This window comes from Sciurus carolinensis, chromosome 10 (genome assembly GCF_902686445.1).
Source record: "Sciurus carolinensis chromosome 10, mSciCar1.2, whole genome shotgun sequence".
Taxonomy (NCBI): Eukaryota; Metazoa; Chordata; class Mammalia; order Rodentia; family Sciuridae; genus Sciurus; species Sciurus carolinensis.
The window spans coordinates 138,441,797-138,455,591 of NC_062222.1; the positions used below are offsets into that span (position 1 = coordinate 138,441,797).

A 13,795-nucleotide genomic window follows, 5' to 3' on the forward strand; every position below is an offset into this window, starting at 1 on the left:
TGTGGATTCTGGGGAGCCCAGATCTTCAGCCCACAGCCTGGCATTAAACTGCAGTCCAGGAGCTCAGGGCCAGCATAAAGCTGGCAGATCACTCCAAGGACAACCAAGGGCCACAAGGAGGCTGTCTGGGTATAGGGACAGAAGTTAAGGGGGAGACCTCCAAATCTCAAACCCGTGACAGATGAGTCACTTCTAAAACCAAAGTTGAACAGGAGACATGGAGCAGTTGGTAAACAGCCTCAGCCTTGGGCGGGAGGGCCAGAGACAGGGCTGGGCTGCCCTTCAGGAGGAGGAGGGGAGCCAGGCCTGGGCATAGGAAGTGCACATTCCCACACCTGGCCAAAGCCTGACCCCTACCGTCACAGGCACCTGACGGGGGTCACCAGGGCTGAGACCAGGAGTGTGACCTGCTTGGGAGCTTGGAGCAAAGCCCTGGCCGAGCCCAGGGAGCAGCTTCTCATGGGGTACAGCAGGAGTAGGTGAGATGAGGAAGGACAGTGAGCCCATTATTGTCCTTTCTCCATTCCAGCTAACCTTCCATTCCAAAACTAAACCAAACAAGTCCTGTCCCACAGCCACACAGCCCTAGCCAGGGAGCAGGCCCGTCCTGACTGCAGATGAGGAAGCCACACTCCAGGTAAGACCAGGGCAAAAGCAGGGAGAGCCAAGAGTGGAAACGAAGGTCCGACAGGTGTCCCCAGCCAACTGAGCCCCAGCAGCCAGCCCCGGAGGAAGATGGGCGCCATGACCAGGAGGGCCAGGGGAGGCCCCGGCTCTACCCAACCAGAGGAACTGCGCCTGTCCTCTTGAGAGCCAGCGCCAACCCCAGGCACCAGGCTGCCTGGCTGACTGCAGTGCAGCAGTCCTCAAGCTCAGCTCTCCTGCCTCCCTTGCTCAGCTGTGGCCAGCCCTGACCTGCCTCATCAAGGTCGCTCTCCTGAGGGCCACAGACAGTGGTGCTAGGAGGACGACAAGTGTGGGCCACCACTCAGAGCAAGGGGCAGTTGGCAGGAGCAGGAACCAGGGACAGAAAGGGTAGGGGCTGCCTGGGGGCCAGTGGAGAGGAGAGCAGGGCAACAGCACCCCAGCAAGAAAATGCCAATGTCTTAGGGAGACTGCCGAGGGACGGGCCAGGTGGAGGGGCTGCCAGGACCGCGAGGCAGAGTCCGGGCTCAAATACGCGGGGGCTGGGAGACTGCGGGGCCGCAGGCTCAGAGGGAGAGCCGAGGGACAAGCTCAGGCAGCAAGGAGAGCTTAGGAAAAGATGTCCCACGGTCCCCTGAAAGCCACATCCACCTACTGACTCCCAGCCCTTGGGGTTAACTGAGCTCCATGGCAATCCAGCACTGTGAGCTAAAACCCAGAACCAGAGAATCAAAGTTTCTCTTTGGCATCAACATCAGGCGGCCCTCCACCTCCCCTCCCCACGCTTTCTTCCTCTCTTCCTCCTCCTTCCCTGCAGAGCTGGGGTCCAACCCAGAGCCCAGCATGAGCTAGGCAAGGCACTGCCCCGCACACCGGGTCACACACCGGATGTTTCTTAACAACTTAAGATCTCCTTCCAGGTCGACTTCACCTCGTGTCTGGATAATTTCTCATAAGGCAGATCCCTGGGAAGCGTCTGAATGCTAGAATGTTCTTCCTTCTCTGAGCCAGAATGTGCCGTTCTTTTCCCTAACCACCTTCCTCTCCTACCTCCCCAGGGTGGTCTCTGCCCGCAGGGGTGAACTTTATAGACCCCTTTCCATCTGAGAAGGTAGAACACACCCTTGCTGACAAGACGGTAGGGAAAGCCTTGTCCACCTTCCTAGAAGGGAGCCGCAGAGCTGTGGGGAGTGGGGTGGGGCCCATGGGACGCACCACAGGACAAGGCCCACGGGAGCAGAGCCAAGGTCTCTCTCTGGCCTGGCTGGCACTCCACTAATCACCACAGCCAGTGGTGAGGAGGCAGCGGTGCCCTGCCCTGCCCTGCCCTGCCACGTGAGCAGGGCACTGCACAGCTGGTCCTGGCCCTACCGGCATGTGGAGCACATTTTTCCCACAGAAGCAGTGTGGTACTATGGTTCCCAGGCCCCCTGCATGAGCCTCAATCTACCACTGACCAGGACTGTAAAAATATCTCAGCACTTCCATGTGGCCCTCTCAGCAAGCGCCTGGGCGCGCCTGTGGGGGGCCTTGGGATTATGCAGCAAGGCGACTGGGGTAAACCCAGGCCGGGGAGGAGGATGAGAAGGACCAGGGCGGGGAAGGCAGAGAGCTGACTGCCTGCAGCACTCCTCCAGGCCTGAGCCCCAACAGGGTCCCCAGTGTCTGAACCCCCATCAACTGCTTGCTCCGCCCCAGTGTCCCTGCCTGTAACAGTGGCAGGTACTAAGGCCTTCTGGAATTCACAAGCACTCTAAACCAGGCAACTTTGTTTTTACTCTTATAATCAGAAAAGTAAGTGAAGGTGGAAAAATAATTGCATTTTTGAGAAGTGATGAAATAAAACCCATGGATGAGTGGCATTGCTGTTGAAGCCCAGGCACCTCCACCAAAGAGCAGGGCCGTTCTGACAGCCCAGGGCCTGTGGTAGAGAAGGAGCAGGGGGCAGCAGGAGGGCCATCACCAGCTAGGAGCAATGGGGCTGCGAGCCAGGGACTTCCCACACTTGGGAAGGGAAGCTTCTAAAAGCTATAGCAAGGGTGCCCCAGCAAGACTCCCAGGGTTCCTGTCTGCAGGAACGAGCATCAGTATGATTCAACTGGACGTGCTCGGGAGGCCCCTCAAGTTCATACACGTCCTGCAAAGATGAACGCCTTCCACCAGAAGAAGCAAAGCAGAGCAGAGCAGAGCCCAGGTGGAGGACCCCATAGGCTGTATGTGCAGCCTGAGTCTGTCTCACACCCTGCCTCTCTTCTGTCATTGAGGAAGTTCCCACTCCCAGCTTGAGGCTGCCTGAGTGGCCAGATCCTCCCTGTACGGAACACGGGACACGCTTCCTTTCCTGAGCTGCAGGTCCACCTGGCCTGGCTCCAACGTCAGCACCTTTGCCATTCCAGACACCCGCCGTAGGCTGGGGCACCAGCACCACACAGGGGCGGCCTCGGAGCCTTACCTCTGCCTGCCAGCCCTTTCTGAGGCCGAGGACTGGAGCCAGCAGCTGTGGGACACCCGGAAGTCGCCATGAAATGGCACATTAGCTCCTCTGTGATTCCCATCCTCACTGCTGCACCCGCCCCAGAGTGGGCAGCTCATGCTGTCATCGTGCCCAGCACAGAGACGAACATAAAATGTAGACACCTTTGGGGACATCAGCAACCCAACTCTCAAAGGCCAAGGATTAGATCAGAACCACAGAAAACAGCAGCAGATGTGAGCAGGAGGGTTTCTGTAGGTACTGCAGGAAGCAAGGGGGCCTGGGGTTATGCTCTCCAGGCGATTTTGGAGAGTTTTTTAAAAAATCACTGAACTAAAATGATAAGATTATCTGGGAGGAATCTTAAATGAAACAAGACATTTCTGGCTATTTCCTTTTTGGACCAGTCACACTGAAAGAATCCCACTTCAAGACAGAAAGCGAGTGCCCAATTCCTCTCCTCTCCACCCAGGCTCCCGGTGCATCCACTAAACTTCTCAGAAGGAGGTTTAGCGACTGAGTCTCCCTCAAGTTTCCAGAATTGCTCAAATTCAACCCTAACTGGCTGAAACGCTAACTGGCTGGTTTAACAGCTGGTTGTACAACCAGGAGGCAGCAGGGCATGCTTCAACCTGTCGCACACAGACGCCTGCTGCCTGCGGCCAGTCACTCCCGGAACACAGGCACGGCCACCTAAAAGCTCCCCCCAGCCCGACAAACAGCCTCCCACAAGCAGACTAGGAAAGGTAAAGAAAACATCTTTCTTGAGTGCAGCAAATGGCAAATACATTTTAAAATTTGAAATGTTCAGTTAAAAGAATATACATCAGAAATCGTGACTTACCACCATCAGACACAGTTGCAGACTGAAAGAAAAGAGAGAGAGACATGAGTTAATGAGGCCGCACAACAGCACTCGGGAGCGAGCGCGACCAGGGAGGGACTCAGGATGGCTCCCAGAGGCCTGTCCCAGAGGTGTGGAGACCAGCCCAGCAGCCGCCAGTCAGGCCTGGCGGCTCCCACCTCCCCAGCCAACTCCGCCCCAGCCTGACTCCAGCAGGGGGAAGTCACCGTCATTTCCATTTGTGAAAGAACAAATCCCAGCATGTCTGACATCACAGTCCGGGTAAAGGCCTCCTCAGTGACCACAATTTGCACTTCAGTGTGGAGCTCTGTAATCGACACACCCTGGAGGAGGCTCCAAGGGCCCCGCTGGCCTCCAGGTCCACTCTCGAAGGGTGGGGTCTTCCCCCTCCAGACCCAGCAGAACCATCTCCCCGTGGGACAGGACCTGGGCCGAAGGGGGCAGGGCCCCCCAGGTGACAGCTGGGAGGGAGGCGTGTCCAGTCCCCCCTCCCCCAGGACAAAGGAGAGTGGCCGCCTCAGGCAGGAGGGAGAAGCCTCCACGGAGGGAGTGTGGGAGGGAACGTGGGAGAGTGTGAGGCTGCAGCAAGGAGGACTGCTTTAAAGAGACAGGGACAAAGACAGCTGGGCAGGAGAGCTGGTCCTGCGGGGAGGCTGTCGTGCCAGCAGGGTGCTGCAGGAAGGGCAGACATCAAAAAACAGAAGCCACAAATGGTTCTCTGAGGGAAGGTGGCCAGCCAGGCAGGCACCTCTGAGGAAGCTGGTGCTCTAGAAGACCATCAGGACACCAGGCCCAAGGGTGCTGGTCAGGGAGGCAGTGATAGCCCAGACTGGGACAGAGGGAGAGGAGAAGAGCCCGGAGAGGGGTCTGGCTGAGGCAGGTGGCATCAGGGGGACACGGATACAGGGACACAGGAAGGTCCCTGTGGAGGGAAGGAGCTGGGAGGACAGCAGGTAGGGCCTTGCCCCTGGGTAGGTGTCCGGTCCCAACACTGGCCCCGGGTCTGGGAGTGGGCAGGAAGCAGAATGCAGGGGGCATGGGCAGAGGCCCAGGGAGCCAGGCTGTCCCGCAGGGTCTGCCACACCCAGCACACCACTGCCCCCACCTGCAGCACCCGCCCCCCAGGCTCCAGCCATCCCTGCTGCAGGGCTTGACTGGGAAGGGTGGGCACTGAGGGCAAATGTCCAGAGAGCAGCAAGCAGGGCTGCGGGCAAGAAGACCCAGACTCAACAGTTCAGCCCAAAACAGAGCAGGGCCTCTTCCTCCATCCTGGGCCACCCCAATCAGTGGAAGCTATTAGGGTTTTAAGACCCCTCAGGCCAAAACCCAAACAAGTGAAGCCTGAGGACCCCCACTGGGGTGGGGAGGGAGGTCAGACCAAAGAAAAACAGGAGGAGCCCCCACCCACGGCACTACAGGGACCAAAGGGTACACATGCCGCTTAAACTTTAAAGCAAGTGCCACACATCGACTGGTGCTTTCCATTTCCTATTTGACCCCAAACCCTGCCTCTGGCCCTGCATGGAAAACAGCCTGCCAGGCCTTCAAACCATCATGCTTCAAGCCATCACAGGTCCTGATTCAGAAACATAAAAACCCAGGTTCCGAGAGTCCTGGGCCCTGACTGCAAGCAGCAGGTGTCTGCTTCTAGCTTTCCTCTTGTCAGATGGAAAGGAGGAAGAACAGACGCCCAGCAAGCAGTGGGGCCACTGTGGGGTGGCCTCCTCCACAGGCACCTACACATGCTCTGAAACCTGGCCCTCTCCATGCCCACTATGGGCCACCTACTCCCACAGCATAAGCCTGCACGACACCCGAAGCCAGCTGCTTCTGCGGGACGGAGAGCAGCTCTGCAGCACCGTGCACAGACAGCAACACCGTCGACAACTGAAAGACAAATCTGCAAATGTAAACTTCCCAAATAAGGGACTCTTCCTGTCCCTTGTATCAAAACTAGGTTCTGAGATTCTGGTAGACTAAACAGAGTGCACTGGAAAACCTGCACATGCTCAGAGTCGGAGGGCACTCGGAAGCCCAGGAGAGGCAAGGGACAGGGTGGGAGGGGCAATGGGGTGTGCTGTCTAAGAGGCCTGGGAGAGGGCAGAGTGGCACTGTGTTGCCTGACAGCACGGGCAGACAGAGCCTCCAGGAGGCGCTCAAAGCAGGGCCACAGAGGCAGGTGACGATACACAGGCACTTTTGTAAACTGTGTTTTTTCAAATGGTTCTCGGTTTATAGAAAGAGAGAAAAAAGGCAATGCAGAGACAAACAAGTTTTTAACAGACTACTGCTCCAAAAAAAGTCAGGGTGATCCCTGAGGGCGGTGAGGACAGGGGACTGGGAGCAGGTATAAAGGAGGTGAGTCCAGAAGGACCCTGAGGGTGTGGACCAGGCAGGGACCACGGCTCCAGGCAGCAGCACACACAAGCCCTCCGGCAGGAAAGCCCCAGTCCACGGAAGCAGGCCGCCTGGGAGCCCACAGGGAAGGCAGGAGAGCAGTCATGCAGCCCAGACGCTGGGGAGATCATGCGGCCGTCAGACAACCACAACTACAGAAAGGAGAAGTGCCACCAAAGGGGAAGCGAGGGCAGGACTGAAGGAGCCGGCCACTCAGGCGTCTGACGAGGGACGTGCGGCTGCCGAGGGGGCAGCCTCAGCAGAGGCTGAACGGGAGGAAGGTCCAGGAGAGGGCAGGGGAATCAGAAGACAGTGCTGGAAACCCAAGCGCTGGCAGCAGTGACGAGGCCCACGGGCAAGAACAGAGCGTGAGCAGCAGAGCGCAGAGGCAGCAAGTCGCAGCCCGTCCAAGCAGGAGGAGCCCCAGGCAAGGGAGGCCGTGGGAGGGAGCAGCAGCAGGGCTTGGCTCCAGTGACAGCTCCTGAGGACAGCCCACCACCCTGAGAGCCCTCGGGAACACCAAGGACGCTCCCAGAGAGGCTTCGGGTCACTGTGCCTTGTTAGCAATGTGCAGGAGACTGGAAGTCTCTGAGCCCTGCCTCTGCCCTCCCCCAGCTTGTGTGGATATTCTAGAATCACCTTCCAAGACCACCTCCGTGGAGCCACAGGCTGGTGGACTCTGTGTGGGCAGTGAGAACTCGAGGTCACGAGAACCCCGTGCCCTGAGGCAGTCTGCTTGGGGTCCCTGAAGACTGCATCCAGCAGCTGACTCTGCAGGAACTGCTGCTAAGGCACACAAACAAGCAGCAGGGCCTCTGGGGTCAGTGGCTGGCCCTCTTCTCCCAGCTTCCTACTTCCCTGCTCACCCCTGGACCTGACACCTATTTACATCCCAACCAAGACTTCACCTGGAAGGAAAACTCATGGGGACATATTCCAGTACCACCTGGAAGACCACTGTGCCCTCCAGGCTCACATACGCCCAGAAGAGCAGGTGGTAGCTCTCCCTGATGAGGTGGATCTGCAGAAGCTAGTTAGACTCATCATCCATCCTCCTGCTTTCTGTTCTCCTTATGGGAAGGCACCCGGAGAGGCAGAACGCACCCTGCACCACACCAGCCAGCACCCAGGTCCCTGCACAAGAAGTGCCAGAGTGGCTTCACGTGCCAGCGCCCGTGACTAGGACAGGGAAAGCAGCTCAGGAACATCTCAGGGGCTGCATGTAAACGTGGGCAAGAAGTGATATGGATGAAATATTCAGTGCCCACAAGGGGACAGAGCAGGCAGGAGGCACCTCAACTGGGGGAGGACGGCAGCTCGGAGCAGGAAGCAAGTGCCGAGAGCAGCGTGGGACAGGGGAGCGGAGGCAGCAGCCCAGCCACTCCTGTCAGCAGCAACACACCGTGAACACTTCCCCCGGCCTGGCTGGCAGGGGACGCGTACAGAGCGGCAGAGATGCGGGACTCCACGAGCTTCTAAAACACATCATTCAGAAGGATAAGTGAGCCCCGCTGCAGTCCAACATGACTTCTTATTATGTGGCGGCTGGAATACCCTGCTCCTCAGTGCCACCCCCAGGACGGCACAGCACTTAACCATCAGCCTCGGGTCCCGGCCAGGACTGGATTTGCCTCCCTTGGGGAGAGGAGGTTAGGAGCAGCCAGAATGACTGAGGCTGGCCTCCTGCACCTGGAGGGGCAGGAGAGGGCACCCCGCAGTTCTGCGTCTAATTTGGAAGAGATACACTTTGCTGATGAGCAATTTTAAAAGTTACACCAACAATGTCACCGGGAAATAATTTCTAGAGTTGATCACAAATACATAAATTTGAAAAAAAAAAAATTGCAAAATGTGGAAAAAACACTCTCAATTACTAAAAAGATACGCTACCTACAGAAGAACGGCATCAGAGGATGACAGCAGTCCACCGTCCTTGGTGTTGAGGCTGTAACCTGAAGTGTGTAGCGACTGTTCTGATGTGTCTGATGTACACAGTGATACATCTGCAGTCAGGCGGCGACACGCGCCTCGCCTCAGTGCTGGCTGTGTGTGTGAGCATGAGATCCTCCGAGCATGTTCCCACGGCCTGGAGTGCGCCAGCCCCTCTCCCTGCCACACGCTGGATCTCTACGACTCCACCGCCCCCAAGCCCGGGACCCCTGCGGGCCAGCAGCCACCTATGGCCCTCTGCCTTGACTGTGTGTGAGACCGTGCAGCCTCCGCTTCCTGCCCGGGCTTCCTTCTCTTGGCATGCTGCCCTCGGGGCTGTCACCAACCAGGGCCCCACCTTCTTCAAGGCAGAATGCCGTCCCCCGTGCACACACCGCATTTTACCACCCGCCCCTGTCAACAGACACTTAGGATGTCGCCGTCCTCGGCTAGTGCAGGACGCCGAGGCAAAAGCGCAGCCGCAGGTGACCTGGAGGTGTTGACTCACGTCCTCTGGGTCCCAGCCCAGCGCTGGGACTGCTGGCCACTTAGTAGTTCTAGACTTCCTTTTTCAAGGAGTCTCCCCGCTCTTTTCCACGGGGCCCCGCCTGTCCCTCCACGGACAGTGGTGAGGGCTTGCCCTTCTCCCCTCTTGCTAGCACGCTTGCCTCTGTGAGAGTAGACGCGCCGTCGCAGCGGGTGCAAGGGGTCACCATTGGGGCGTGGACTGTACGTCCCCAGGGCCACGGTTTTGAGTCCCGGTTGGGCGGTGCGTCTCCTGTGGCAGCATGTCCACTCGGGCCTTCGCCGGCTTGGGATCTGGTGGTTTTGCTAGTTTCCTGGGTGGCTGTTGGTTTTGCCATCCAACTGGGCGAGTTCCTTAGGTATCGGGGGAACTACCCGTACTGGAGTTGTGTCAGCAAACGCTCTCTGCCTTCTCAGACAGCCCGCTGTGGCAGAATCCTTGCTAACTGGTGCAACCCCACTTACTTACTTTTACGTTTGTCGCCTGGACTTTTTGGCGCCCCACGGTTCGCAGCCCTCCCTCAGGCATTCTTCCGGAGTCACCGCCTTCAATCTAACGTCGAAGTCTTTCATCCGTTCTCAGTTGACTGCTGTGTACAGTGTGATAAGGCCGGACTCCTCAATGTGACTTTAAGAGTTAGATATTCCCAAGTCTCTTGGCCTACCTGGACCACTATAAACATTTTTATGAACTGAAACACACCATTCCTAATGTTTTTCTGATACCTAGGACAATTGGCATTAGCAACTTGTTTCCCTTATACTATACTTATTTAATACTTCCTAAATTTCCTTATCTACATTTTACTTAGAAAAAATGTATAGCCACAAAAACAAAAGCACCAATGAAAAGCATCCCAATAAGTTAGCATGTTTTGGTGCTTATGATTTAAACACAGACCATAATCAAACAGTCCTCAAAATTTTCCAAGATTGGAACTTTAGCAAATAAACTTCTGTTTTAATGAGTGATGTTGAGCACTATCAATTGATTGACCAATATATTATTGACACACACAGACAGAGATGTGTATTTTCATCCAAGGTTGCCCAGTGCAGCTATAGAAACCCCAGTCTTGCCCTGCCTTTAGCTGCTCATAAAGAAACTCTCCACTCCACCTTATCTAATATGCCATAAGACCCTCCTCATTTCAGAGGGTCCTGACCCACACCCGCAGAGAGGACAAGAAGAACTGAGCAGACAGGCCTTGCTGGGTTCCCCTCCCAGTCTATTAGCCTCAGCAATGCAGTGAAGTCCTCATAAAAACCCAAGAGGGTTGGCTTTGGGGAGCTTCCAGACAGCTAGACACATGGATGCAGCAGGAGGGTGGCCCAGGAGAGGGTGTGGAGGCTCTGTGTCCCTCCCCACATGTTATGCCCTAGGGCTCATGTGCATCCTAAAAATAATAAACACATATATTTCGCATGCACAAGGCCCTCGGTCTTACCCCCAGCACACAGAAAATAAAACAAACAAAACTCCACTAAATGTGTTTTCCTGAGTTGTGTGAGTCACTCAAGCAAATTAAATGAATTCAAGGAGGGAAGTTGTAGAAACCTCAGCTGTAGCTGGTCAGTTAGAAGTACAAGGGACCTGTGGGATCTGATGCTATCTCCAGCCAGGCAGTGTCAGAACTGGACTGGACAGAGGACACTCAGCTGGTGTCCACTACAGAACTGCTTGCTGGCGATAGGGAGAAACCCACATTGCTAAGGTCACAGAGCTGCTCCGTGGCCACGGAGAAGAAGGAGGGTCTGCTTGTCCGGCACCGTGTTTTACATGTCTTAATTTAAGCTTAGGCTCCACTCCTTGGAGTCAGTCTCCTAAACTCGGTAGTTCAGTGGAGACTCAACTGGATTTACCCTTGGCAGGAAATCTGTGTGGACCACACACGCTCCATGGACATCTTTTATTTTGAATGAACGTTCTGAACGTTTTCCATGACTTACATGAAGACTGTTAGATGATGAAGCTAACCTTTGCCAAGGTTTATCCTGTAATATCAGATAAAGACAATTAGAAAGTATAAAATTATTTGGTATATAATAATATAAAGTAATACAAATTTTCCATTTTTAGCCACTGACAAAATTTCTTATCTTGAACAGTAAATATTTAAATAACCACATAATATTCCTGAAGAAGAGACCAAAGGCCTGCAAGTTGCCCAGGTGTAGGGAAGATTTTGACAAAGAGAAGAAATGAAATACAAGTGATCTAAGTGATAAAGGCCTTAAGAACTGAACGGTACAACTTGTGTCTAACACGTATCTTTAGCCTTTTTTTTTTTGGTACTGGGATTAAACTCAGGGGCACTTGACCCCTGAGCCACATCCCCAATCCTTTTTTGAGTTTTATTTAGACAGGGTATCACTGAGTTGCTTAGCACCTTGCTTTTGCTGAGGCTGGCTTTGAACTCGAGATCCTCCTGCCTCAGTTTCCCAAGTCGCTGGGTTTACAGGGGTGCGCCACCTCGCCTGGGTATCTTTCGCCTTTTAACCCTTCACAACTTATAGTCAAGGCAATTCCTCGCTGGCTTCTGGGGGCCTTCTGAGGAGGCCAGGAGGCTGGGCTGAGGCTGCTAGGAGGCACTCTCCTTGCCCTCTCAGCCAGCCAGCTCTGAGCACCGGCTCTGCACAGGGCTTGCTCCTGGCTCTGTGAGTACGCATCTTCAGCTCCAGCCACATTTCTCTAAGAGCTGCCAATCAGTTTGATGGGTCTTGACCAGCATATCAAATAATCAAATAATCCAGAAGGAAAGTACAAAGGCTATCCCAGGGTGTGGGCTGTTTTTGGATCCTGATTCCAAGCTTGGGTCTATGTGCACATCATGTGCACCTGTCCTACAGGGTGTATGACTCCAACTGTGGGTGACAGTCCAAGGACTCTGATGGCCATGGCAGGGAAGGACCCAGCCCTCTCTGCAGTCCACATCTTTCCCACCTCGGCATGGAGCACCCTAGCCTGGGCCCAGGTCCACTGATGTCCTCTGTAAAGCTTTCTTTGCCACCCTCTAGCCATGCCTGGTCACTGGGTTCTCTCCACCACCGATGTGAAGACTGTCCCCACAGAGCAGCTCTGGTGTTGCTTAGCAGTGGTATCCAGGAAGGGCCAGTCCGCAGACCTCACAGGAGCCTGGCAGAGGGCTGCACTTTGTAGCTAAGCCGGCACCAGGACACTCAAGGTTTTCAGCCCACAACGCACAGTCAACGCCAGCTCCTTCCCGTTTGCTCCCCACACTTGCACATGCGCATGCACACACACACAATTTCTTTTTTAACAAGCAAAGACACAACTGGAGAATAGTTAGGTAAGGAGCAGGCTGGAGGAGGTGACACATCGAGGCTCAAGCCTGAAGGTTCACAGTGAAGAACTTCTGCAGCCCCAGAGACGCCAGACACCCACTTCTGTCTAGGGCCACCCAGTGTCAAGCATCACCATGAGACAGAGCTGTGAAGGTGCAGTCGGCACTGCAGTGGCCAGTACAGCCTGGCCATCACGGCACTCGGAGAGGGAAGAGATCTAAAGTGTGTGCGCACGACCTCAGAGCTTTCAACCTTCAGTAAGACCACAAGAAACTAGTCAGGGCAAAACCCACATTGACAGCATCTTTCAAAGAACTTGACATGGACTATCCCTCCTGTGCCCTTGGTGAAGTGTCAGCTGATTCACTGAGAAACTTTTAAAAGTCCAAAGGACACTGTGACATGGTAGCACCTGCCACCACAAGGAGGCTAGGGGTTCAGTGTAAACATCTTGGCTTTGAAATGTTGTTCTCATTATGATAATTCTTGGTTGAAACAAAGAGTGCAGTCTTTTTTCCTGATGGGCTTGCCTAGTTTAAGATGAGAGTTGGCAGAGGGAGGACGGGGCAGTGAGCTGCAGCAGAGCCTAGGGACTTTTGCAACAGCGTCTCAGCACAAGGCTGCTCTCCCAAAGGCAGGGCTCCAGAGACCGCCACCTACAGCCTTTGTGCAGGAAGCAACACTGAGCACGCTCCCAGCTGGAAAGTGCAAATGGCACTTGCCGTGCAGGGACCCAAAGTGCAAGGCTGTGCTCCTGAGGGTGAGGCCTGGCCAGGATCCCGCACCTGTTCCAACCTCCCAGCACAGTTAGCCTCGTCAGGCAGGCCTCTGATCCCTCCCCAGCGCTCTGGCTGGGTCCAGGTGTGACCCAGGGTTCTGGAGGTGGCAGGATGCAGGATGCAAGAAGGCCTTCATGCATAGGGATGGGCAGAGGGGGGATGTTTCCCTCACACACAAGGGAAGCCCTCCAGACTCGGGATACACACAGCCAAAGCTGCAGCCCAGCAGGGGCAGCCCACCCAGGATCTGGGAGGCAGGCAGGAAGCCCTCCCAGGAGCAACGCCTCCAGGGATAAGGTGGGCACTCAGAGTGTGGGCGAGGCTGGCGCAAAGCACTGAGAAAGTGTAAATGTGGAGTAGATTCTGAAGGTCGAACCCACAGTTTGCTGATGCAGAGCATCAGGGAGTTTGGGCCAGCGCCAAAGGACCAGGGCTGCCCTTTTCTGAGATGGGGGAGGAATCAAACTGAGATCCAGACACATCCAGCCTCTGGGATGTTCAAGGGAAGATGGCGAGAAGACACATGGACAGGTCTGGGGTCCAGGGCAGGAGTGCCCGCTGCAGAAGCTGAGGAGGAGCAGCAAGCAGGTGACCTGGTTTCAGTGTCAACAGAGACCTGAGACAAACTCTGTGCTGACGATAGGTAGTTGGGGTGATAGCTGCATGGGAGGCTGCACCCACCAGGCCAGGGAGACAGACAATGGGGGCAGAGTGCACCCTCAGACATGGTGCTCTGGCCTCAGCTCAGCACTGGTCAGGCCACAGCAGCCCAAGCAGGAAAGCAAAGGGAGAGGCAGCCAGTGACCTGCCATGATCCAGCTCAGCCTCCGAAGGATCGAGGAGAGTGGGGAAGAGGTGTCACAGACATGTCAGCCC

General features: G+C 55.4%; 1 protein-coding gene across 12 annotated transcripts in view; it reads right to left on the reverse strand.

Annotated features, from left to right (window-relative positions):
• Rgs12 (regulator of G protein signaling 12) overlaps window positions 1-13,795 on the reverse strand; it is a 97,475-nt gene that overhangs the window by 36,319 nt on the left and 47,361 nt on the right. For all 12 annotated transcript variants that reach the window (XR_007110495.1, XR_007110494.1, XM_047566327.1 and 9 more), the window contains one exon: window positions 3,963-3,984. Coding sequence is in view for 10 of the 12 variants with exons in the window: in XM_047566327.1 (XP_047422283.1) it covers window positions 3,963-3,984 (22 nt within the window). In the remaining 2 variants the exon portion in view is untranslated. The remainder of the gene's footprint in view (window positions 1-3,962; window positions 3,985-13,795) is intronic.